Source organism: Camelus bactrianus, chromosome 4 (genome assembly GCF_048773025.1).
Source record: "Camelus bactrianus isolate YW-2024 breed Bactrian camel chromosome 4, ASM4877302v1, whole genome shotgun sequence".
In the NCBI taxonomy this organism is placed as follows: domain Eukaryota; kingdom Metazoa; phylum Chordata; class Mammalia; order Artiodactyla; family Camelidae; genus Camelus; species Camelus bactrianus.
This window is the reverse complement of record NC_133542.1, coordinates 68,519,434-68,545,836: the sequence shown is the minus strand read 5'-3', so window position 1 is coordinate 68,545,836 and position 26,403 is coordinate 68,519,434. Positions and strand designations below refer to the sequence as shown.

The window sequence follows — 26,403 nt, the reverse complement described above, 5'->3', positions numbered from 1 at the left end:
GCCTGTGTCTGAGGCTCAGGGGAGCACCAGGTGAGGTAGTCCACCTGTGCATCCTCAGCCCCAAGTCTTGTGCTCAGGGCCGCCCTGACACCAACATCTCTGAAGCCAGGAAAAGTCCGATTCACAGCCCCTTTCTCCTTCCCTCCCAGCTTCTCTCTGGCTCTTCCCTGCAATCAGAAGGTCTGAAATCTCCTCTGGATCTGACTGCCCAGATCTTAGCCTTCGCCAGCTCCCGAGACTGCTGGGCTATCACACCAAATGACCAGGTTAGGACTGACAAGGAAGAGGGGGCCTGTTTCATCCTGACACCACCCAGCCTCAGGCCTGGGGTCTTGCTCATGGCAGACCTGGAGGTATCCCTGAGTGCACATAGACTGTGGGTTCAAAGGCCTGGAGAGAAAGGATGAGGTGGACCCCAGGCCCAAAGGCTCTGGGAGGTCTGGGGAGAGGTCCCACAGCCCGGGTATGTGGCCAAATCCAGCACTTTTGGGTGGAGAGGGAGCCTTGGGGCCTGGCCCAGTTCCCCACCCTGGTAGAGCTGCTGCTGGCAGGCAGCTGCCTGTAGTCTTTTCAGCTGCTGCTGCTGCAGAAACAAATGACGGCACTGATGAAGAACAAGCGAAAATAAAAATGAGTACAGAGGGAGGGGGTCTTGGAACGGGGGCTGGTATTTTTTCTTAGGGTGTGGTTTCTGCTTAGTGGCTGGGTGACTGTGGAGGTTTGGAATGTGGTCCGACAGTGGGTGGGGTGGGTATGGGGGACGGGCCAAAGGCAAGGAGCAGGGGTATTAGCCAAGGGTCCCAAAGCCCAGGGCCACCAACAGCCCAGTCAGAACAGGGGCCTGGGGTGGCACACAGAACTGGGCTTCCACCCAACACTAGTGTGTTGGTCCCAAAGGCCCCTGGTTTTGAGTAGCCCTGGGGAGGGAGACAGATTTGAAAGAACAAGAGAAACAAAAGAAGAGGGGAGGGGACTGGAGGTAGAGGAGAGCATGGTTCAGATCTCCTCATCTGTAAAATGGACCTGCCTGATCCAAGCTGAGGCCTCAGTCTCATCTGTTAAATGGGTTTAACTGTCTCTCCCTCCAGGGGTGTTGTTGGGAGGATTAAGTGGGTTAGTGCACAGTGATGCTCTTGGCACAGTGTTCTGTGAGTGGAAGTGATTGTTATTCCACTGGGTGCTAAGGAAGTTTTCTCCTGGCTACACAGCCTGCCTAGCACCTAGCCCCGGGCCTGGCCCCCAATAAATATTTGCTGAGGGAGTCCGTTGCAGGAGTTGCTGTGGGGAGCCCCCATGCCCACAGCCACTCCTCTCCTGTGGGCACAGGTCCTCACTCAGACCACGAAGTGGAGGGTGTAGGTGAGCTGGTGGCCATTGTCCCAGGCGTATAGCACCCGCTCCTTGGGGTTGTAGTCGATCTGGGTGGTGTAGGCATGCTCGTTGAGGAAGGGCAGCTGCGGGCTGGCATCGGTGCCCGTGTGCGTGTCGAAGGCGTAGGCCACGTGGCCCTCCTGCTGGTTGTACGTGTCCACGGCGTACAGGATGCCGCACACCAGGAAGCAGTTCCCGTAGGAGTTCCGACGCAGCCGCGTCTTCCACGTGGTCTCGCGGTGCACTGACAGGTCGCCAGGGTCCAGGCGGCTCAGCACGATCACCTCGGACTGGGCCTCGTCGCTGTCGTCTGTGGCGGGGTAGATGACCCACAGGCCGCTCTCGTCCACAGCGAAGTCGATGTCCGAGTGGCCGCGCCACTTCCAGGGGGTGGTGTCTTCATACACCACGTCAGGCAGCAGCGCCCAGGAGGCCACGAAGCGCTGCCGCAGGTCGTACTTGATAATGTTCTTGGTGAAGGCGCGGTTGTAGTAGAAGGCACCCTGGTACACCACGTGGCCCGTGCCGATCCAGTTGTAGGGCAGCTTGTACATGTTGCTCCAGCGGCCTGCGGTGGGGGGCGCACGGTCACACCAGAGCCTCCCGGACAACCCCCAGCCCACCCTCTGGACCGATGAGGACACCCAGGACTCTTCGGTGCCCCAGCAAGCAATGGATAGCGAGTGTGCTAGGGGCCTGGAGCTTGGCCAGTTATCTTATCCAATCAAGACAGACTCAAGAAAGAGGTACTATTATTATCCCATTTGCCAAGGAGGAAACAGGCTCAGAGGGTTCAAAGTCACCCAGTTGTGGAACAGCACAGCCAAAATTTAGACAGCTAATTCCAGCCCCTGTGTTCTGTCTCAGGGTGTTCGCTCATGCTGTTCCCTCTGCTTAGATTGCCATTTCCACCCTATCTGCCTGGGGAATGCCTCTGCATCCCCTCCTCTGGGAAGTCTTCCCTGATCTCCAGGCTGGGTTCCGCAGCCCCCTGAGGTCTCCCTCTAGCACTAAACTGAAATTGTTTCTTTAAGCCTTTGTTACCCATATCAGATTGTGCATTTCTGGAGGGCAGATCATGTCTAAACGACCCTTTCTCCCCATCATGTTCCAGATCTGATAACCCAAATTCTGCCCTTCTCTGCCCAGACTTGACGCTCCTGTAAGGCCTGGGGCTCTGTTCACCTGTAAAACAAGGTGATAACCCTCCACCTCATGGAGTTATGAAAATACCATATGCTGACACACACAGGGTGATTAGCGCATAACAATCACTCAACAAGTGGAAACTCCAAGTATTATTACCCTTGACAGTAAGTTATACTCATGAGGGCAGGACCATGTCCATCTTGTTTGCCGCTGCATTCCAGCTCCCAGCACGGTGCCAACACATAGGAGATACCCCCAGACTCCCTTTTTTGTGGGAGGTGCTGACCATTTGGAGCTAGGCCAACCTAGCAAAGTCTGGACCACAGGAAACCACAAGGCAAGGAAAGGCCAAGTCCCCATGCGGGACCCGCCCCAGGCCACCCACACCTGCCCCCTTCCCATCCCAGGCGTTCCCAACCTTGCTTGAAGTTTTCCAGGTTACGGAACTCCACCAGGCTATTTCCATAGTAGTAGTTGGTGACGTAGATCCTGTCATCCCTGGCAGCAGGGTCCTTCATCCAGGCTCCCTCGTGGCGCCCGTAGCTGTGGTGCCTCACGGGGGGATCCACGGCTCTGAGGGTGCCCTCACAGCTCGCCTCCTTGCCTGTGAGGAGCGAGGGGTGCCCATTTGGTACGCAGCCCCACCAGCCCCAAGCCAGAGCAACAGTCCTGGGAATATTATCTGCATCTTACTTAAATCCCTCCTGAGGTTCTGTTTGCAGCCTTTTCTTTTCTTTTTTTTCTTTTCTTTCCTTATGATCAAAGCAATGTCTGATCATTGTAGAAAACCCAGAACATTTAGAAAAGGAGAGTGAAGAAAATAAAAATCATTCAAAATTCCACTATACAAAGACACTTTTAAACATGTTCTATTTCCTTCCTTTTCTTTTTTCTTTGCATGTTCAATCATGCAGACATACTTAAAAAAAAAAAAACATGATTCTTCTGAATATACAGTTTTATGTATCCTGTTTTGTTTTCCCTCCACTGAGCAATTTCTCACATCATTAAATGGCCTTTTAATGATGTGATTCCAAGATTCCACAAGGCCACCAGACAGCTATGCCCTTGAATTTATTTAACCAGTCCCCTCAGTGTTAGACCTTTAGATTATTTTCAGTTTTCTGACACTAGAAATAGGCTGCAAGGAAACCAATTAAGCTGCAGCTGTTGTCCACAGATCTGATGGATCCTTTAGGAAAGAGTCCTGAAAGTGGAATGCACGTGGACGAAAGTAGGGAATGGTTTTAAGGCTTGCTATCACAGGTTGCCAAGATACTCTCCAGAAGGACAGGCTCGATGAATTGAGGAAGATTTCTACCTAAGACACAAGCCAAAACTGCAAATGTGCACATAAAAACAGAGCCAAAGGGCTGGACAGAGGAAATAAAAACGTGAAAATAGTTGCTGAATTTGATGACAGGATCCTAGGTGATTTTTTTAAGAAGAATTTGTTGAAGACACTACCTGTTTCACTGTAAATGTTGTCAGACTGTTTCTGTAAAGATCAGATAGGAAACATTTTACACTTTCCAGACCACATACTTCTGTCCTATATTCCCTCTTTTTTTTTTTTTAACAACCCTTTAAAAATGTAAAAACCATCCTTGGCTCAAGGGCTGTACAAAACCAGGCTGCAGGCTATATTTGGCCCACAGGCTGTGGATTGCTGACCCTTGGGAGGCTTACTCACCTTGGCTGGGGACTTCTGGGCGTGGAGGTGGCTCGGTGGGCAGGGGACTGGTGGTGGGAGTCGGGGTAGAGGTGGTGGTGGGATTCGAGGTGGGGGTGCCAGGAGCCGAGTCTGCTCTCTCGGAGGCCCTGGGTCCAGCCTCGTCACGCTCTGCCAAGTTGGGCTCGGGTGGCCTGCCCTCTACCCTGGGTGGCAGCTGCTCTAGCCAGGAAGTGCCCTTGAGGGCGTTGTCTGTGGAGAGAAGTTCCTGTGCTCAGATCCACGCGGAACCTGCTGCTGCCCAGGGTTCTGCCCAGGCACACCGGGCTCCCAGCTCTGGGGCCATGGGGGGAGGTGGGAGCAACCCCAGAGGAGTACAAGACCTCTAAGTGGGAGGAGGGAGGCCTTCGTGGTCAGCAGACTGGCTCCAAGCCCCTCGGTGAGTGGCCTCAGCCAAGTCCCCTGCCGCGGTCAGCCTCAGGAGAATCACAAGGTTCACCACGTTAAGCTGTTGTACTGATTAGAGAAAAATGTATACAAAACATTTGCACAGATCCTGGTAAATATGAGGCGCCAGTTGTGAGACCCCTTTCCCTCCTAGGTGTCAAACACTGTACTAATTCTTTCATTTCCTGTATTCAATTCCAGAAGGCAGAAACCCTTTCTCCCATTTTACAGACTTTCTCCTTGTCCTCTGCCCTGGAACCATCCTCTAGTTCCTCTCACCTAGGATTTGCCATTTCAAGTAGGAAGGGCAGGTGCAGCCAGCTTCCCGTCACCTCTTGACCCCTCTCTCTGTCCTCTCGTTCGTCTCCTATCTCCCATCTCTCAGTTCCTGGCACTCCCACCCCTACCCCTGCTTTGCTGATAGGAGGACTTTTGCAGCTCCATGGGACTGGTTTGGGGGCATCTCTGGATCATCTCCGACCCACATAATTCCCTGGGCTGGGTTGGATGCGGTCCGAGTAGGGAAGGCAGGAAGACTCAATGGCACACAGCAGGGGACCAGGACTCCTCAGCTTCCAGGTTCCAATCCTACTAACTCGCTGTGGAACCTGGAGGCAGTCACTTCACCTCTCTGGGCTGCTTTCCTCACCTCGATCAAGTGCAGCAGCACGTGTGAGAGGACTCAGGAAGCTGGGATGCCAGGGACAAAGGAATGGTGCTCTTGTGACTGTGATGGTGTGGGCCCCAGGGATGCACTGAGGCCCCCTGACTCCAGGACAACTGCCTGCCTTCTTCCTTTTCTCTCCCTGCCGGCCTTCCTCTTTGCTCAGGGGCTTAGCTGGGCCCCACTGTGGAGCAGCCCTGGGAGTCTCTCGGGAATGGGGGCACACCCTCTGGTCAGCGGGCCTCAGGAGTGCCTGCCAGGACAGGGGCTTGTTCCCACGGGCCTCGCTGACAGAGTCAGATGCCTGCAGCTGTTCTTGGGCAGAGCCCGGGGCAGGGGTCAGGCTGAGTTGGCAGGATTCAGAGCCAACAGCTGGCACCAGGAGCTGGGAGAAGAGGCCCTTGAGCCATGAGAGACCAAAAACTGAGGGGGGCTCTTGAGGGAGACTGGTCCCTCGCAGTTCCACCCCCCCAACACCCCTTGGGCATAGGCTGGGCAGAGGGCCTCGCGGAGGAGGTGGTCAGCAGGCCCCAGGAAGGGGGAGCAGGCTTGGGACACCTCTCAGGGACATCAGACGAGAGCAGGCGTCAGGGGAGGGGCTCAGAGGGACTCAGGAGCCCCACCAGTGGGGATGGCCCAGAAGTCTGGGCACTCTTGTTTCTCAGTTAACTATTTTGTTGCCCTTTGTTGTGATCTGGCAGGAAACTGTAGGAAAGATACAGGGGTCTGTGGGCTCTTCTCTGGGGGGACAACAGTGAGAGATGCTGGAGAGGCCATCCATCCTAAGACCAGTCTGGAAACGGGAGGTCCTCCAAAGACCCCATGGCATTTCCCAGAACCCTGGTCTGTCTCTGCGTTCTCCCACCCCACATGTGGGGCTGCCTGGTTATGGGTATGTTTTTTGCCACTAGACTCTGAGCTCTGTGTTAAGCAGAATGTCTGGAAAATACAGCAAGTACATAGTGGATCTTCAGCAAATCTTTTAGTGATGAAGGAAAAGTCCAGTGAGGGTGGAGACAGCTGTGAGAACTGGAGAGGAGCTGAGTAGTCCTTTGTGTTGATTTTATCATTTCATTCCCAACAGTCTTCTGAGCGGGGATTATCCTTTGTGTGGGTGAGCAAAGAGCACCAACGGGTAACCCATGGGGCTGAGATCTGGGGCTGTCTGACTGGAGAGAAGACCCAGGTCTCCTCAGGGGCCCCCACTCCCCAAGGTTCAACCCACCTCCACCCCCAACTCACCAGCCATGGCCTCCGGAGCCTCCTTCCTGCCTGCCTTGTAGTAGGTGATGCCTCGGATCACGGCCTGCTGCTGGGCCAGGGCCCGGGGCTTGGCTGTGGGCCGGGGGAATCTGCTCTTGCCGCCCTCCATCCTCAGCTTCTCCGCCTTCAGCAGCTTCTCCTTAGGAGGTTTTGGGAGGCCCTTGTCTACAAAGCTCTTCTGCACGGTGCCATATTTGTTGTCCTTGCCTTTCCCTCCAGCTGTGTCCTGGGGGAGAAGGGAAGTCTCAGAGTTGGGGGATGGTAGGAGGGATGTTGCGGGGCGGGGGAGGGGGCGATCAGAGAGGCTCAGCATGTGGGGGCTGGAAGTTAGTCATGTTGCTTCAGGCCCTACATCCCATGAAGTCACAGCTTTCCTCCCATAGTGGTTACATACATGACTGGGGTATGCCTCAGTTTCCCCACTCAGCTCTCTATTTCCCCTGCAGGCTTGAAGCCCACCATGGTAGACTAGATTCCTGATCCACTTCCCAGCTCTGGCACACTCCCAGCCTGGGGGGGTCAACTACAATGGTCGGCTCCCTGGGGAGGTAGGTAATCACTGGTCAGCTTCCCACCCAGTCTCTCTCACTCACTGGTCTCTGCATGTAGACAGGTTCTCAGGCTCCTAGGCAGGGTGACCAATTCATCCCAGTGTGCCTGGAACTTTCCCAGTTTTAGCACTAAAAGTCTTGCATCCTGGTAAACGCTTCAGTCCTGGGCAGACTGGGATGGTTGGTCATCAAGGCACTGCCCAGAGGGCATGCTGTTTCTAACATTTTGTGAATTTTGTTCCTTTTAGTTCCTTTTAAATGCCTCTGATGTCGGCTTGGCACAAGAACACAGAGCCTATGACATCACCCATTGTTAGTCAGAATCCCTGGGAGATACAACAAGGACAGTGTCTAGACCCTCTGTGCCATTCCCCAAACAGGAGTCATTCTTGCCGTGGAACTGGCACAGGAATGAGCAGGAAGCCAGCTCGGGGCCAAGGCACCAGGCTTCCTCCCTGCTTTATCAGCGTCTAGGTGGTCCCCGTTGCAGACACGAATGGCCTCATCATCACAATGTCAGCACAGGAGGCAGAGGGTGGAGAGGAAGAGCTTGGGGCTTGGCAGTCATGCAGATCCAGGTTCCAGCACAGCCACCCTCTCCATGTGACCTCACTCCACGTTTCCTCATCTGCGAGACTGGCAACAAGCATCCCTCCTCATGATGGGTAATGGGGTAACTGACATAACGTTTGCAAAGAAGTCAACTCCCTTCTTCCCCTGCTCCCCAAAAACTAGGCTGCCATGGGAGTGGTGGGGGCTGTGTCCTGTACCTGGTGACTGGTCAAAGGGGCATAAATGGAATTGAAGTCTAGTCTGTACCCCATTTGCCAAGCCACACACCCTGGTGTGTGTCTTTCACAGGAAGGAGCCTTTATACGATTTGCCCAGAGGGAGAGCCTTTTCTGCAATTCATCTCTTTTTAAATTTGCTGAAAGGTCTGTTGTATGTCATGTGTGTCTCTGCTTGGTGACAAAACCACTGCTTCTGCTCACTTTGTGCTCTGAGCTTGAATGTGGAACGTCTGGGTGTTTGCTGCAGGAGTTCTCTACCCCAGAATGGGTTGGATGAAGTGGTATTAGTTGGCTGGGGTCCCGGAGGCATTGCCCACCTCGCCCTGAGCAGGTCTGATCCAACCAGGGCCCCAGTCACAGCAGAGGAGGCTAAAAGAGGTTTTGCTACAGGCAACTTGGTCCCTCAGGGCCAGGCAGGGAGGGTCATCTCTACAGCCTTGTTCCCACTAGCTTAGAACTAGGAATGAGAATACTGCCAAATGCTTGGCTCAGGGGACACACCCCTGGGCTGGATCTCCATGTCTGCTCCCAGCTCACCTGTGTTGACTGCTCACTGCACAGCAGGAACCACCTGCCCCTGCCCCGCCACGGACTCTCCAGCTGTGCCAGCTCTCAGCCCCGCCCCATGGCTAGCCTCAAACTCCCATCTAGCTGGCCCTCAGGGCCGAGGTCCTAACACACTGTGCTCCCAGCCCACCCACCTTCTGGCTCCATCATCAGAGCCCTGGCCTCACCTGAGCCTTGCTCCCAGGGCCGGTGGCCGGGGCAGCGGCAGGTGCTGTGGCTGCGTCCTTCTGCAGCAGCTGGAGGCCCAGGCTGGAGAGCTCCTTCTTGATGCTCATCATGATGGCCGAGTGGTTCTCATAATGCTTCAGCTGCTCACTGAAGTGGCGCATGCTCTCCCTCACCACCTCGTTCTCCCGGCTCAGGTTGGCCTTGATGCTCTGTGGGGGCAGGACCCTTTCCAGCTTCCTCTGACCGCACCCCCTCCTCCGCTGCCCTGGGGGTCACCCCAACTTCTGCCATCAAGCTTTGCTGCCCAGAGGCTTTTTTGCCTCTTCTGAGCAGGGCCTGGGGGAAGGGGTGGGGGCAGCACCAGCAAGCATGGGTGGAACAAAGCCAGCTGCTAAGAGTCCCTGTAGTTATTAGTTTTTTATTTAAAAAGTGAATGAATGAAAAAACAGATATGTTCATAGTACTCAATTAAAAAGATACAAATGGGTATAAAAAACTGTCTCCCACCCACCGTTTCTCAGTGCTGACCTAACTTTCTTTCTTTTTGTCTGTCTGTCTCTCTCTCTCTTTCCTTTCCACTTTGTCTTTTCACTTGAGCCTTTTCTGGGGACTCTTGCATATCTGTGTGTATAGTGCTGCCTATTCCCTTTACTGGCCACACAGTCTGCCACGGTACCGATGGGCCAAAATGTATTTAGCTAGTTCATTATGGATCCATCATTTAAAAAGTTGCTCTTTTGCTACTTTAAAATTACTTTTTAATTTCACAAGTAATACATATATACCTCCTTTTCATAAAACACTCAAACAATGAAACTCTTTGGGGCTCTGATTCCTCCTAGTCTCTAAGTCTCGGACTTCTCTCCTGGGTGGGGTTGGCTCCTCCCACAGAACCAAGCCCTGCCTTTACTCCTAGTCTTATTCTCCTGCCCAGCCTCATCTCCTCCTTGCTGGGGACCTTGCCTGGCTTTAGCAGCCCCCAGCCCCACCCCTACTTCACCCCGACCCCGTAGTATCTCCTGAGCTACTCCTGGTTCTGAATGCTGCTGGAAACACATGGACTGCTTAGAACCACTAGGCTCCTCTCTGTGGATCCCCCAATCCACAGATCCTCATTGCTGGGCTTTGTCCCAGGCTAGTCTCAACCACTGGGCAGGTCTCAGGAAAGCTAGGTGGTCTGGCAGATATCAGCCCCAGGTCCCCAAAGCCTCAGCATGTCGGGAGTATGTGTGACATTCTTTTGTCTGAGTCTCCTTCTCAGCTGAAGGAAGAGAATAGAGTCAGATACAGGAAGCACCTCTTTGCTGTGAAGCCCTGGAGCATCAGAATTACGAGCTCATATTCATTGACAGAAACTTGTACAGAGGAGAAGATAACCTGAAAATGATTTAGGTCCATTCAACCCTGGGTGTAAACAGATTCAGGGGCCAAAGACAGGCAGGAGCTGGGACTGAGCTGGGTTCAAATCCTTGCTCTCCACTTCCTGGCTGGGTAACTTTGAGCTAGTAGTGACTTTACCTCTCTGAACCTCAGTTTCCTTGCCTGTAAAATGAGGATCCTTATCATAATAACAACTAAATGTCAGGGTGACTGTGAGGACCAGAAAGGCTAAGGAATAAGAAAGTGCATTCTAAACTGGATCACAGGGCAGACAGAAGGCAAACTGTGTAAGGCAGGTTTCTCAGCCGCAGCACTGTTGACATTTGTGCGCCGTAGGGCTGTCCTGTGCACTGGGAATCCCTGGCCTCTACCTACTAGAGCCAATAGCACCCACCACCTACCTCCCCCAAGCTGTGGGGGACAAGCAGAAATGTCTCCAGATTTTGCTGTCCCCCCACGGAGCAAAATCACCTCTCATTGAAGATCATTATTATAAGGGAAGAAAGCAGAGGGAAGCTGGGACCCCAAATTGCTGCCTGACCTCCTGTGATGTTTCCCCCTTGGGCAGAGGGAGCCAGCTCTTCCTGAGTGAGTTTGCTCCCTCCACCGCCTTCCAGGATTAGTAGAAGTTTTTTGTTTTTGTTTTTGTTTTCAGTTATCACTTAGCGAACAGGAAGCAAAGCACAGATAATGCAAAACAGAACATCATTAAAAAATCATTTCTTTATGACTATGGAAATATTATCTGATTTGTTCCAGGCTCTGCAGAGGTACACTCCAGATTGCCTGGCTCACAGTTACATGAAGTGGGTTAACATTTCCTATGATTACAAGAGGAAAGGTCAAAGGAGGCTAACTGTGGAACCAGACACAGCAGAGCCTGGCACGTACTAGATGCACAGGAAATAACTGGTGCACAGTAGAAATTCAACAACTGTTTCTCCCAGGCTGGCATGGGCCTAGCTCGTAAGAGATACTCACCAAACACATTTTGAATAATTAAAGCCACTGTGACCCCAGCTTTCAGGTTAGTAAGGGGTTAATCTCCCATCGTGGGGCACAGGATGCCCAGGTGCCCCCTCCCTCTGGAAAGGAAGCTGGGAAAGGAAGCCCTCACGCCCCTCCTGGCAGCTGCATGTCCCCAGGCTCCCAGCAGCCCAGCAGGGACCGGATGCAGGAAACAGGCGGAGGCCAGGCTGTGCCAGCAGAGATGCGAATCTCAAACCTCCAGCCTTGGACCTCCATACTCACTCAACTCTGTCCCTGTCCTCAAGAGGCAGTCTCAGCCACCTGCCCAGCCCTCCAGCGCATTTGTCCTGACCAGGAGAAGATACTTAGCATCTCTGCCTCCGCTGTAGGTGGGTCCTGGGACAGCCATGCTGCCTTGAGCCTGGCTCCAGTGGGCTTGGCCAGTCTTGCACAGTGCTCGTATTTTACGTGCATGGTTGCCCCGGAGTCGTACAATATGTGGGCCCTGGTCTTGGCGAACTGAGGGCAGCTGCAAGTTACAGCCCCCTCCACATCCCTTTCACACAGCCAGCACATGCCTCAGTTTCTCCACCCAGCCTTCCAGCTTCCTGCAGGTCTTTAAGCCCAGTCAGAACTCTTCCCCAAAGGCTGGACTCTGTGGCTTATATCTCCTTCTCCCAGCTCCCTGCTGGACTCCCGCTTCTAACAGCCACCAGGGTCCAGACAGAATTGCCCAGGCCCCTTCGGACACTGCCCTGGGCCCCCAGCACCGTACCAGCCTGGCCTCTGGCTCGAGCCCTGCCCTTACCTCTTCCAGTGTGTTCATCTGGGAAGCCACCTTGTGGACGTAGGCGTGCACTTTCATCAGGTCCATGCTGTACAAGGTGCCCTCCAGGAGATCCACCATGGACTGCAGCTGCCCGGGGAAGGGTGAAGGTTAGGGGAAAGGGCCCAGCACTCGGCCAGGCACAGAGGGTGCAAAAGGAGCCCCACCAGAGCCAGAACCCCAGAGCCTCAGAATGGTCTGCTTGACTAGACCCAGCTTGTTCATATCACGAGAAAAGCACCGGTTCCATCTTTTGAGCACTTACTGTGTAGCAGGCACCGGGTATGGGCTTGAATGAGCCAATCACTTAATCCTCAACAACCCCATGAGATGCAGGAGCTCCATCCTCATCCCCCGGATCCCTCCTACTGCTCCTTGGGCCCATCCCTGGCTTCCCTGTGCCTGGGAGGGTATGTCCTCCTGGGGCTGCCTGTAGGCAATGCCTGCCTGCTGCGGGCATCTAGAACCCAGCCCCCGGCCCCTGGGGCTGAAGCTGGAATGTGAGCCGAGACCACAGCCCTGCTGGGCTTCTTTCCCTCCCTCTTTCCCCCACCAGTCCCTGCTGCTGCTCCCACTTCAGTATCCGTTTTCCCAGGAGCATTTTCCTAATAAAACCCCTGCACACAAGGCACTCGCCTCAGAATCTGCTTCTAGGGACCCAGCCTAAGACGGGGCTTGGGTAACTTTTCATCTTACAGTTGGGCAGCTGCCGCTTACAGAGGTGAAGCTAAGGCCACCTGGCTGCTAAATGGTGGGGCCAGGAGCAGAAGCCAAAGCCTCTCTCCTATCACGCTTTACTGCTCCTGTCCTGTGTTCAGATGGGGAAACTGAGGCCAGGAGAGGGGGAGGGGCTTTCACAAGTCAGCGGCAGATGCTGCGTCTCCCTTGCTCAGTTCCGGGCTCTCCCCTGAGCCGCCCCCTCTCCTTCCCCTCTCCGTGGCACCACATCAGGGTGTGATCCTTCTCTCCAGATGGCCAGGATGCCAGCGAGAGTGTCAGGGAACGCTTGGCACAGGGGACGGCTTGGGAAGTCAGCTTTCCCTTGCTCCTGGTGGGCAGCTCCTCCAGCCCCCACTCCTGTGTGCATTTCTCAGGGTCTCAGCAGACCAGCACTCCTGCCTGGCCTTGGCCAGCTGTTTCCAACACAGTTTTACTCCCACTCTCCCAGGGGTGTTCAAGCTGTTTTAAGCCAGAGAGCTTTTCTCTGAGTAGACTCTGATCTCTAAGACAGGAAAAGGGGGTGGAAGGCTCTGATGGAAGGAGGGATAGGACCTTCTCTGCTCCCCTACCACCCTGCTCAGGCTCTGAGGGGTTACATAGTGCTCCCAGGGCTCTGTGGAACTCAGTTTGAGAACAACGCATGTAGACTCTCCTGGGCCTCAGCTTCCTTCTCGGTGAAGTGGGCAGCAAGGCTGTGGTGAGGAGCAGTACTGTCTGGGCAGGGCTCAGCTCAGAGCGGGCACACAGCAAGGGCTTTGGGAACATCAACAATCATGATTACTATTCCAGGTGGCTAAATGGAACTTCCCAGCTTCGCTCTGCTGCCTTTGTGGCCACCCAAACTGGGTTCCCAAAGCACAGCTTTGACCATGGTTCTCTTCCCTGCTAGATTACTTGCTGTGGCTCCCCAGTGCCCATAAGTAGCTTCTTATCTTCTGTGCCTGGTATACGAGCCCTCCTTGATCTGCCCCTGCCACCTTCTCTGGCCTCAGCAAATGTTCACTCTGGGCCAGTGATGAGTAAGACAGACGTGAGCCTTCATGGTCTTTCACAGGCTGTCAAGGAATGCAGAGTAACACACAGGTGCCCAGGTCATTAACAATGGGGCGTGACCTTGTCTGGAAGTGAGTGTGGGTTAGTAAAATCTGCCAGGAGGAAGTTTGGTTTGAACTGAGCTCTGAAGGAGGAGCCCAAATTAGGCAAAGATGGCAGGAGAAGGACATGCCAGGCTTCTGGAATAAAGGGAACAGCTTGTGCACAGAGCTGGAGTTGAGAAGAAAGATGGCGTGTTTGAGCTGTGCTACTCAAAGTGTGGTCTGCGGACCAGCACCAGTCTAAGCTGCTTGTTACCAGCCTGTGATACAATAACTACAAAAAGTGAGAGTAGGCTTATACACACTTTCAGAGCCGTTTGACAGAGCAATTTTATACCTGTGGACTCTAATAATACAACACTGGAATTTATTTTGCACATCTATTTCCATTTCATTTCATTTCTCTAACAATTCATTTTTATAGTATTTTACAGAAGTATTGGTTCTTGACAGATCTTAAAAAAAATTTGGTCTTTCACCCCCTACAGTTTGAGAAGCACTATGTTAGAGGAACTGACAGGTGCTAGTGGGGCTGGGGCAGAGAGAGGGCAGGAAGGCACCCTGGGTCACACCTACTCCACTGACTCTCACCCAGAATGTCCTTATTTCTGCTCTACCTGAGGGACTCCTACACATCCCTCAAAGCCCAGCTCTAATATTACCTCCTCCTCTGGTTTCCCATGGTCCCTGGGACGTCCCTTGGCTCAGCGCTGACCACACTGCCATTACCAAGGTCAGGAGCTGTGTACCCACAAGACTAGGGATTCCTCAACAGTGGGGCCACGTCTAGTTCATGTCCAGAAGGAAAGGGGATGAAGAGGAGAAAGGTATGCCCCCTGAAGCCAACCTCCCCAAGAAAGGGGATCTAGAATCCCATCCCTCCTACTCAGAGTTATGCCACATCACAGCTGGAGTTCTTAGCTGGAGGGGAAGGGGTGGGGTAGAGACAAGGGGTAGGTACAGGGTGGGTGTGCCCTGGCCCTCTCCACAGTGGCTTCCCCTAACCGTCTCTCCTGGGGGGCTGTCCACGGAGAGCCCCCCACTGAGGGAGGGGGAGCTAAGCCAAATGGGAGAGGCCTCAGCCCTGTCTCACTCTGTCTCTGTCTGCTTCTCCTCCTGGGGTTCTCTGGGTACCTCTCAGGTACTCACTCCTGCTCCAACAGTGTCAGAGAGGCAGAGTATCTTCTCTGTGTTCCTCCTACAACCCCACCTGTGAGTTAATCCCACCACTGCCCCCCTCCAGTCCTCTAAGGCTGAATAAAAACCCCCATGGCTGCTGTGCACTGAAGGGCCTAAAGGGCCTAAAGGCCACTGGGCTCCTGGCTGAGAGAACTGCCTAGTGACCATTCCAGTGGGCAAGGGGACACAGCAGAGAATTCCTGGGTTCAAATCTTAGTGCTGTCAATTTATTACCATGTGCTCTTAGGCAAGTCACAATCCCTCTCTGGGCTTCAGATTCCCTCCCCCCCACCCCCGGGTAAAGCTGGGAACTTTAGTAAGTTCCCTCTCCAAAGGGTTGTAGCAAGAATTAAATTAACCAGCATTTTAAAAAAGGTTTTGTGGATCCTCATGTCAAGTATGCTTACAATTCAGTTATTGAGAAGTAGATCTGAAAGTTGGGTTTGTCCCTGTAACTGGCCTATGGCTTCAGTGCCTGGAGTCTGCAGGACCCTAGTGGATCCCCAGGGAGATAGTGTGGCCCAGGGACTCACAAACTGTCAAGAGGCCACATGGCCTAAAAGTTAACCCCCCTCCCCACCAACAACTTTGAGAGTTTTGGTATCCATTCAGTTGTTACAAAAATAAAACTAAAGTTATATTTAGAGAAAACATTTTTAGCCACATGCTGGGAGACAGTTGTTCATGGGCCTCTTGCTTTTCTGCATGTCTTGCCTGCAGAGGCACTGACTGTCCTTCTTGCAGACCGTCTTGTACAGTGAGCAGCCTTGGCACATCCAGAGAGTATTTCCCTCTGGAGCCGGGAAGGCATGTCGGTGCCTGTTATAAAAGATCTGGAGTATCTAAGTTGGGGCTTCTCTCTCGGAAAACATCCGTGTGTGTGCAGGTGTTACATGGCCCTCACGGCATCCCCCTGTGGGAAGTGGAGTGGGAGAACCAGTAGAAGAAAGTGGAGACACTCTGAGTAATAAAGTCCTTTGTCCCTGGCTTGTGTCTTCCGACAGTGTCCATGAGACTGGCAGGCTAACAAGTAGGGTGACATTTTAGGCAACTTCACAGTTCTTGACACAAAAAGGGCAAAATAGATACACGTTTGGAAGAAATTATTAACGAAAAAGATCCTCTCAAATGCCACCAAATTATCTGGGCTATTGCAAAAATGAAGACAGGAGAGCAGGGTGATTTAGAACACATGCTTTGGACACAGCAGGACCTGAGTTCAAATCCCAACCCCACCAGGCCCACCAAACACCAGATCGAGCATGGTGTGGACGGCACAGAGGTGCCTGGCTGGCTGGGGGACTGTGACCTAGCCTGCACATGCCTATCCAAGCCATGGGCCTGCTGGTGGGCCCCGCACGGGGCTGTGTCGCCCAGAGGTGGTGCCACTTTCTAATCTTCCTGTGGTGGTGGTGGTGGGGTTATAAGTATAAAATTCACATAGAAGAATGGTATAAACTTGAGGCTGCATGTCATTATGTGAGAGTTCGGGCCAGGTACCCGACTTCTCCGAGCCTCAGCTTTCTTGCCTATAAAATGAGGACAAAGATCCCATATTTCACAGAATCATTTAAGAATTTAGAGAAATAATGTGTAAGAAGAGCTTAGCACAACATCTGGCACATTGGTGGTATGTGAATATGGGAAATGTTATTATACATTGAACACAATCAAATGCCACAAAATTTAAAATTTAAAATACTCCATGGAGGTGCCAACAGATGACTTGGTTTGGGTAAAATACAGGACGCTGGAGTAGGTGATAAGGGTTAGATTCAGTAAACCAGCTAAAGAATGCTGCCTCCATCACTGACTGGCCGCATGGGCTCAGGCAGGCAGGGAATGGCTTCCTTTCAGGGATCCTCTGTTTCCTCCCCTGTGAGATGGGATGATAATAGTCCCTGCCTTAGAATGTGTGGACTTTTCCTGGAGGTACAGCCTGGCACCAGCCCATGCTAGGTACTCACGCAGGAGGGGTTCCCATCCCTGCCTTTACTCCAGAAAGTCTACCTTAAGGAGCTCGGGTGCCTGTTTCTTGAGTTTCTCCATCTTCCACTCGTTCTCGCAGGGGTTGAGCGAGGAGGGCGGCGCCGTGCAGGAGCAGCGGCAGTCGGTCCCGGAGCTCACCGTCTCCACCGTGTAGAAGTCCTCCACGCGCGCCCGCCCGCTGCGCACGCGGCTGCACGCGTCCTTGCTCAGCGGCCGCATGATGCACTTGCAGCGGCAGTCGGAGCCCTCCGAGGTCATGCGCACCTGGTCCACGTCGCCAAACACCTGCAAGAGGTGAGCCAAAGGCCAATGCTGGGAGGAAGGGGGAGAGGAGGGGAGGGAAGGAGAGGGAGGGGCAGGTAGCGGGATCTCGCCCCCATCTGGCCTTTAGGGGCATGGGTAGGGTGGGCTGAGGAGCTAGTTAGCAACCCTTACAAGGAAACAGAGGCGTTATAATAATAAACAACAATGAAAAGAGTAATGGCTGCTGTGATAAACAGTTTGGCTGTTTCTCAGTACATTAACCATGGAATTACCATGTGATCCAATAATTCAACTCCCCTCGGTATATACCCAAAGGATTGAAAACAGGTATTCAAACAAGGACTTGTACATGAATGTTCACAGCAGCATCATTCGCAATAGCCACAAGGTAGAAACAACCAAATGTTCACCGACTGATGAATGGATAAACAAAGTGTGGTATATCCACACAATGGAATATTATTCAGCCATAAAAAGAACGAAGTACTGATACATGCTACGTGGATGAACCCTGAAAAATATACTAAATGAAAGAAACCAGACACAAAAGGCCACATACTGTATGATTGCATTTCTGTTAATATTCAGAATAGGCAAATCCCTAGAGAGAAAAAGCAAATTAGCGGTTCCCAGGATGTAGAGAGAAGAGCAAACGGGGAGTGTCTGCTTAATGGGTATAGGGTTTCCTTTCGGAGTGATGAACATTTTCTGGAACTAGGTAATGGTGATGGTTGCACAACACTGTCAATGTACTACATAAGTGCCACTGAATTGTATACTTTAAAATGGTAAATTTTATGTTATGTATATTTTACCACAACAGTAAAAAATATAAATGGAGACCTCTTATTGAGCACTTATTATCTCCCAGGTTTCATATGCCTTACACCCTTTAATAATATCTGTGTACGGGGGTATCATTACCTCCAAAGTCCTCACCATGGCCTTCAAGGCCTAGGTGAGCTGACACCCTCTCCCAAACCCCTCCTCTTGCCACTTTTTCCTTCATCCCACCCCAGCCTCAGGGCCTTTGCATATTTGGTACCCTCATCCTGAAACCCTGATATTTCCTTGGTTCATTCCTTCACATTAGCTTATACATCACCTCCTCCAAGAAGCCTTCCCTGATCACCATTTCCATTACTCTCTGTCCCCTTATCTAGTGGCTCTTATTTTCTTTATTGTACCTATTGCTGTCTGAAATCTTGTATCTGTGTTTGCTTATTTGTCTCCCATACTCTAATGAAGGCACCAGTAGAGGCAGGGGCTTTTTCTAGTTCCCTCCTATATTCCCAGAACACTGCCTGCCTGGCCCATAGTAGGAGCTCTGTACATATCTGTTGAATAAATGAGCCTGCATTTTACAGACACTTCAGAGCACAGGGCTAAGAGCATGGTTAGTAACTGTGAGATGGTGGGCAACCCAAACTTTCTGTGCATCTTTTCCATTTTTAAAATGGGGTTGTGCCTCATGGGTTGTTGTGAAGATTAAATGAGCTAATGGAGGTAAAGAACAGAACCTTGCAATCGTGAGCGTGTTTGAAGACATGTGAGCCATTATTAATACGGTTAAAGAAACCGAAGCTCAGAGAGGTGAATTCACATGTCCAAGTTCACATAGCTTTGACTGGGAAGATCCAGCTTTGGACCTGACTCCAGATCAAAATCACTGGGCTATGCTACTTCTCCTACAAATCTGTTCCCCCAAACCCTGTGTGACCTTAAATAGGTTATAGAACCTCTCTGAGTCTTGTTCCCTCATTGGTAAAATGGATGACTCGATACCCAGCCTCCTGGTAGTGAGGCTCAAATGAGATAACATGACCTCACTTAGTGGTTTCCGTACCTTCCTCCCTTCTCCTTCAATCCCACCCTGGGCTGCCATACACCCAGTGTCTAGGTGTGGTCACTGGTCACTGGTCACTTTGTGCCTGCAGGAGTCAGCTCAGTGAGATCAGTGGCAGGTGCCAGGCTCAGTTGCCTCCAGACTGCCTGCCCTCACACATCAGCTGGGCTCTGGGAGCCCCAACCCGCCATCCGCCTAGCTGGCTCAGTCAGCCCATCCTGGGCTCCAGACTTTGGGGACACAACTATTCATAGCTCAGTCAACAAACATACCAGGCCTCATGGCTACTCAGCTTTCATGGAAGCCATCATAACCCAGGTGAGTTCATGACTCTCTTGGACTATCTGCTGAGCCCAGCCCCCAAGAGTATCCAAGGGCCCTCTGGATACATAGGCACTCTGTTTCTCCTCTAAGCCCTCAGACACATGTTAGAGCTCCTGGCCTCTGCCAGACTGTGGTTGATACCTGGAGGTGCAGAAGAAATAGATGGAGGTACATCCTTGAACTTCTCAGCCATAGGAGAAGCTGACATAGAGAAAGTGCATAGAGAAAGCCACCCATAAAGACTGGTTGGAGGAGGGCACCACAGGGGACAATTTGAAACAGGAGCAGAGCATTCCAGGAAGAACAAATCAGATATGCAAAGACAAGCAAGGGCCCGGCACTTTAGAGGCCTGGAGGAGGTTCACTCTGGCTGGTGCTTGCAGAGAGCCTGGGGTGGCAGGAGGTAAGGCTGGGGTGGGGGGGCAGAGCCCGGCTCATGGAGGGCCCTGCAAGCTAGGTGACGATCTGGGCTTCTTCCTGAAAACACTGGGGAGCCATGGGAGGGTTTTAAGCAGGGGAGAGCCAGGGTCCGATCTGCATCATGGGAAGCTCACTCAGGCTGCTTTGTGGACAGACAGTGGATGGAGGAGGCAAGCCTGGGGTGCAGGGCCCAGGGACGAGACAGTTACTGAGAACTCACTGAGTGCTGGGCAAGTATGGGGCAGTGGTTAGGAACACAGCCATGGGCCACCTACAGCTGTGTGCTCTTGGGCAGATTACTTAACCTGTCTGTGCCTGCAGGTTACTACTAGTATCTACCCAATAAAGGGCACGTGAGGACTGAGAATACCAGAATACGCTGAGTCCAGCCACCAGGAGCACGCCCAGCAGCCTGTGTGTCGTAGTTGTTATTATTCCCGCCAGTCACCCTGACAGGAGGTTGTTTATCTCTTTGGCAGATATTCTTAGCAGTGTCCTACAGACAAGGAAACAGCCCTGGAGCTTGCTCAAGGGGATCAGAGCCCAGGGTGGGTGGACCAACACTCCCCTGGAGGATGAGGAGGGTGGGGGAGGGGTGGCTATGGGTGGAAACCTTGTCCTGGGCTCTCTGTGGGCCAAGTGTACTCTGGGCACTGCTGGGCAATTTTCCCTGCCTGTGAACGTGACAGCCAGGCTCGGCGGCTGTGCATTCCTTAGATCGTTGCTAGTGCAGCAGCCTGCCTTCTCTTCAAGGCTTCTGGGCCCCCTTCCCAGCTCTGCTGGGGCCCCTAGCCGCCACCACCCACTCCCCCAGGTGGGGCTAAGAGACTAGTGGGTGGGTGTGGTGTGTTCTGTGTGGCCAGGCCAGAGAGGTCTCTTCCTTGGGACCCAACCATAATCTCCACGCCCATCCCCACCAGCAGCAGCCTCAACATCAGACTGCAACATTCCTTCCCTCCTCAGATGAGGTGCTACGTCCTGGTGGGGGCGGCCAAGGCCCTGACATGGGCCAGGAGTCAGGAGTCGGAGGAGGGCCTCTGCTCCAGCCCCAGCTGCCGGGAGCCCAGGCAGGGCCCCACCTCCTGTGGTTACTGTGTCCTGTGGTGTTTGACTGGAGGCTGGAGAGCGCCATGGGAAGGAGCCAGGCCTGGGCTCAAATCCCAGCTCGCACGTGTCCTCCCTGCACGGTCTTGACCCCTCTGAGCCTCAGCTTCCCCCTCTGTAAAATGAGGAGGGTAACAGTCCTTTCCTCATAAGCTTGTCCTGAGGCTAAAATGAGTCAATGCATGCAGAGCGCCTGGCACAGAGCCTGGCACAGAACAACTGCTAAGTGGTACCTGCTATTGAAGTCATTGCCAACATCCCTCCCTACATTTGTACATCATCTTCTACCTCTCTTTGCTCTCAACACAGCCCCATCTTAGAGAGGAGAAATCTGAGCACCAGAGAAGACTAGGAGCTTGCCCAGCATCACACAGCGCAGCCTGACTCCAAAATTTAGTTCACATGCTCTTCCTCCTAGGACCATCCCTAGTCATCAGGCAAGGGCTCCTCCACCAGCACTTGGGCTGGGATAGAGAAAGTGGCCCTGGACTGGGCCCAGGAAATGGGGCTCCCACTGGGCCTGATCCACCTTGCCCTTGGCATGGGGGCTGGAGTTGCTGCCAAGCAGGAAAGTCCCTGCCTCAGCCCTTCATCTCTTCTTCCAGCCTCACTCAGCACACTTGCTGCCAAAGCCCCCAGAAGTGTGGGTGGTTTGTGCTTAAAGAGTCCCTAGCTATTTGCAAGGAAATCCCACAATAAGATGGTGAGAAGACGTACTTGAGATTTTTCTGAAGAGAGCTGGATAAATCTGGCCAGAATGGGGAAGAGGAGACTTAACCCATAAAATGTTCTGGAAACAGAACAGGTTCAAATTGTGTTACCTTGAGATTGAGTCTTCCCTCTTCTCTCATAGCTAGCACAGACTCACCGAGAGGCAGTTTCCATGTCCTCCTGCAGGTAAAGACCTCCCCTAGAGCCCACTGCCAGCTCGACCCCACCCCCTGGATGCCCACATGCACTCCAAACTTAATCTATCCAAAATAGGGCCCAGCATCTTCTCCCACACCCATGTCTACCTACACTCCTGCCCAACCCAGATCTCTAGGCCTCCTTACTCTGGAACCTATCAGTCTTATTCTTTTGATGCTTCAACCTAAATATCTCCCATCTCCATCCCTTGCTTTCTACTCCATGGCCACAGCCTGAGTTCAGGTTGCATTAATTGCTACCTGGACAATACAGGAGCCTCCTCTCTGCTGGATTAACCTTCCAAAAGCTCCTCTTTGATGATCTGTTACTCTCTTGCTCCACAAACTTCCATGAGCTCTCAACTAGGGGATGCGCCTCAGAATTACCTGGGGTGGAAAGACTTGTAAAACACAGATGCACTGTCCTTACTCTGCACCCATTGACTCAGACTCTCTCAGGCTCCCCCAGTCATCTGGATGCTCACTAAAGGCTGAGAACCCAGACCTCCAGGAATCTTCAAACTCTCCAAGGTCCCTGTCTAGGATTTTTAAGCAGCCCCAATCTGACTCTTTTGAGACTCAGTATTTAAATCTGTTTAACAGGGAGGGACCACCGAAGTCTCTGAGTGTTGTGTAAGATCCTGAATGTAAATCCTGGGCAGGGGCCTTGACACCTAGGATGCTCTTCATGTACCCCAGCCACTGGGAGAGACGGGGCAAGACCTTTCCTGCAGAGAGTGGCCCTACACTCTCTGTGTGTGGAAGGACGACTCCATCACCGTGCAGTCCTTGCCTGCTCTGGGGCCTGTTTCCAATTATACCCACAAGCGGAAACTCCCTGAGCAGAGGAGGAGCAACACCTAAGTCTCTGCAACTGGCCTGGCCTGGAACATCTGATCCAGCCTGGGACACCACCGCCTGCTTGCTCCAGCCCCTCCTGCTCCCCTCCCTGGCTCAGTTCCCACAAACCTTGGCCTCCCCGCTGTCCACCCAGCAGCTCTTTCACAGACTGAGGTAGAGATGGGGAGTTCTCAGCCACAGTCCAAGGACATGCAGCGAAAAGCAGGTTCCCAGAGGTTTCTGCAGCCATGCCTGGGTGCCGTGTGGTTACCTGACCGTCCATCCTAACCTCCACACTGGGCAGCCCCTCAGAAATGCCAGGGACTCCTCCCACTCCTAAGATGGACAAAGCACTTCCTTAGATGGAAACTGCAAGTCCTGTTTCGGAGAGACCTTGTTATAAACACAAAATTAAAACACGCTGAGCGAGGAGCTGGCCAAGAGTACTGGGGTTGAGCTGCCCCTGTACCCCCGTAAAGTACTGGGCAGGAGAGGAGGCTGGACCTCCCAGGAGCAGGAAGTGTGAGGAGGGGCCAACTTAACCCTTTAGGGCCCTAGATAGACTTCAAGTCCCAGACTGGCCCTCCAAAGGGCTCTCCCGTCACCCTCAGAAAATAGGACAGGCTTGAAGAGGAAGGAGGATTGTTACGGGGGAGGGAGAGGGTGATAATGAAAACAGCTCTCTCTACAGAGCCAGCAGGAGTCCGGCTGTGCTGAGGAATGCGGAGTAAATTCACCCATCACTTGATTTTTATTTTTCCCAGCTGGCTCAAGTGCTGTAGGGTGGGAGGTGTCTGGGGGAGGGCTGTGCTGAGTCCCCCAGCTGCTTCATCCTCTAAACTCTAGGATGTGCCTCCTCACCCCACCAGCCCCAGCTTGCCCTGGGACAACTAAACACACACACACACATCCCCAACCTAGCAAGTGTTTGGCTGACTCACTACATAAACAGGCTGTTGGGTTTTCTTTGTCTTTGCTTTGCTTTGAATGCAAGCCCTCCCTCCACAAGCTCTACAGCTCTCTGCACAGCTGGGAGGACACCTAAGACCAAATATTTCTCCCAGCCAGAGAGATGAGAGGAGGCAGAGTGCTGAACAGGTTTTCTGGGGTTTTTTTTTGTTTTTTTTTTTTTGCTCACTTGTTCCCCATCCTTAGCCAGGACAGGGAATCCTAGAAGGCTCTATATGGAAGGGAAATTGGGAAGATAATATTTTTCAGATGGGGTGGAACCAAGGTCCAGAAACAGACAGTGACTTGCCCAAGGTCACACAACCAAAGAACAACAAAGGGCCAGAATTTAGGTTTTTTGATTGACAAGCAAGCTGCCTTTCTATACATCCTAATTTCCTATCTGTAACATGGAAATGATACTCTTTCTCTCCTTGTCTTTGGAGCACACGGCCAGGACTGCAGCTCACTTGTTTGCATACCCTGAACTGAATCTTCAGGCTGAGGGTCTGTCAGTGCCCACTGCTCATATACTTACCGTGTGGCTAGTAGCCTCTACCCTTTACCTGCCTCACCTTTTACCCAGGAAAGAGGCTGGAGAGACAAGAAAAGTCATTCTTGCTCTCATGCTCTTCCTCACTCTCCCCCAGTCCCAACCCATCCTCAAGGGGTCCCTGCTCTTACTGACCCTAAGTGCTTCCTCTCTCCATGTTCTGGATCTCACCCCCTTTTGGGGTCTCTGTGGTAAGATTTCATAATGACAGTATCATTTATTGGGCACCCACTAAGTGCCAGAGTGATGCTAAGTATTTTCCAGGCCTGATCTCACTAATCTAGAGATCAACTGTGGGGAGCGGAAACTATGTTATTTCCGTATTTACAGGTGAGGAAATTGGAGGCTCAGAGAGGTGCATGCCCAAGGTCATCTAGCTGACAGATGGAGGTAGGATTTGAACCCAGGTAGATCCTTGACACCAGAGGAGATCCTTTTAGCCACAACTGAGAACAGCTCAGTTACTTCTGGAGACACAGTGTCCTCTAGAGGGTACATCAGATCCCTGGCAGGAGCGCTAGAAGTCAGTAAAGTGGCAAGCCCAGTTGGGTTCATTGCAGAGGAGCTTTGGGTCCCCAGTATGGCCTCAAAGCCTTGGCCCAGGGCCTGCTGCAAACCTAGGAGTCTCTGGGTAGCAATTACCACTGCCCCCACGTGGGTCGGCCTCCCATGAAAACTTTCAGCCAGATTTCCAGGTTGCCCTTGCCCAGTGCTCCTGGGAATCCCCTTCCTAGGCTGGGGACTGCATCTCCCAGTCTGTCCCTCCTCCAAGCTCCCGGCGCCCCTTCTCCCTAGCCCTGGGTTTCAGTGCTGACACCTCCCCACTACCCCGCACTGGACTGGGTCCCAGCGCCCCTTTCTGAGGCTCCAGGCCACAAGCACCCCTACGATCTCCAGAGCTTCTTCCCCGAAGCGCTCCTCTCCCGGGGTCCTGGCCCCTGTGGCTTCCGTGGTAAACCCCAGGTCCGGTCTCCCCTCTCCTGGTCCTTGGTTCCCGGCCCTAGACAACCAGCTTGGCCCGCACCCCCAGCCACAGCGCCCCCTCGCGCCCAGCTTCCCGCCGAGCTGCGCCCGGGTCGGAGGGCCGTGCGTACCTTACTGTCGGCGCGCACGGAGCCGGCGCGCAGCAGCAGCAGCAGCAGCAGGAGCAGAGGCAGCGGCCGGGACTCGGGTCTGGGCGCGAGGGCGGCCGCGGCCATGGCGGAAAGGGCACGGCGGGCACGGCGGGCACAGGCCGCGGGCGCGGACGCCGGGAAGCGCGGGCAGCACTGCGAGCTGGGTGCCGCCGCCAGCTCGACCCGCGCGGCGCGCCCCCCGTCCGCCCGCTGCTCCCCGCCCTGCGCCCCCTCCCGCGCCGCTGGGGGCGGAGCTAGGGTGGAGGGGGGCACCCCACCCTGCCGGGACCGCTCTCAGCGGGGCCTCTTTGCCATTGGGCGGCTCTCCAAAGGGCATCCCTGCAAGGACACAGAATAGGGTCTTTTCCAAGTCCGCAGTGGCTGCGGGCAATGAGAGGATCGCGGGCTCCCCACGCCGGCCGAGGTCCTGTTCAGTGAGATGTAGGACCTTGGGCGTGTCTCTTCACCTCTTTGCGCCTCCGTTTCCTCGTCTGTAAAAGGGGGAGAACAGTGCTTTCCTTTTGGAGTTGGTTGTAGAGTTCAATGAGAGATGTTTCCAGGGCAGGCGAGGTTTTGAGCTCTTCCAACACCCCGACATTGCCAGCTCTACCGTTCTCACGGCTCAGACTCGTTTCCCTCACGCTCCATTTCTTCCTCCCTCCGAGATCCCTCCCGTTAATCCCTAACAAAACTGCAGTAGCTCCAACCTTTTAAGCACCCTCCCCATCCTCAGGAGGGAGCGCCTTGTTGCTCTGCTTCCTAAACAGCAAAACTTTCACAGGAGCGGTCTGTGGTCGCCACTCCTCAGATTTCCTGTCCATCCCCTGGCGCCAGGGGTCTTCGGTCTCACTGTGGAAATGCCTCTTGGGGTCCCTGGGACCTCCTGTAACTGAACTCAAGGCGGCACCTCTCTACCTTTTGAGAATCTACAGCCCTTGATCACACCCCCTTCTCCAACTTTCTGCTCTCTCGGTTTCTCTCTGATTGCTCCTCGGATCTCACCCCGCAGTCCTTCTCTGTCCCTTTTGTAGGTCCTTCTGCCTCTGGGTTTGCCAGGGGTGTGGGGGGGGTGGACCCCCTTTTCTTCCCTGTCCACGCTGTCTCTGTAGATGACCCCTCCCTTAACCCGAGAAGGCTCCAATTTGTGTCTGTTTACCTGGCTTCCTAAACCTCAACTGCTTAAAAAGGAACACAACTTGTGTCCTCAAGTATTGCCACCTTCCACTCTTACCCCCTCCCTACTCTCCAGCACTTCGCCTCATGCACTCCGCCACCCTTTTC

The 26,403-nt window shown here is 53.3% G+C and overlaps 1 protein-coding gene across 1 annotated transcript; it reads right to left on the bottom strand.

The window, feature by feature from the left end:
* Positions 1-650: 650 nt before the first annotated feature.
* Positions 651-25,347, bottom strand: OLFML2A (olfactomedin like 2A). Its single transcript, XM_074362212.1, has 8 exons — positions 25,102-25,347; positions 16,822-17,085; positions 11,801-11,908; positions 8,643-8,852; positions 6,546-6,792; positions 4,214-4,444; positions 2,939-3,124; positions 651-1,939 (listed from the first exon to the last, which is right to left on the bottom strand). The coding sequence occupies exons 1-8, from the start codon at positions 25,204-25,206 to the stop codon at positions 1,335-1,337; spliced, it is 1,956 nt and encodes a 651-aa protein (XP_074218313.1). The 5' UTR covers positions 25,207-25,347; the 3' UTR covers positions 651-1,334.
* Positions 25,348-26,403: the final 1,056 nt, after the last annotated feature.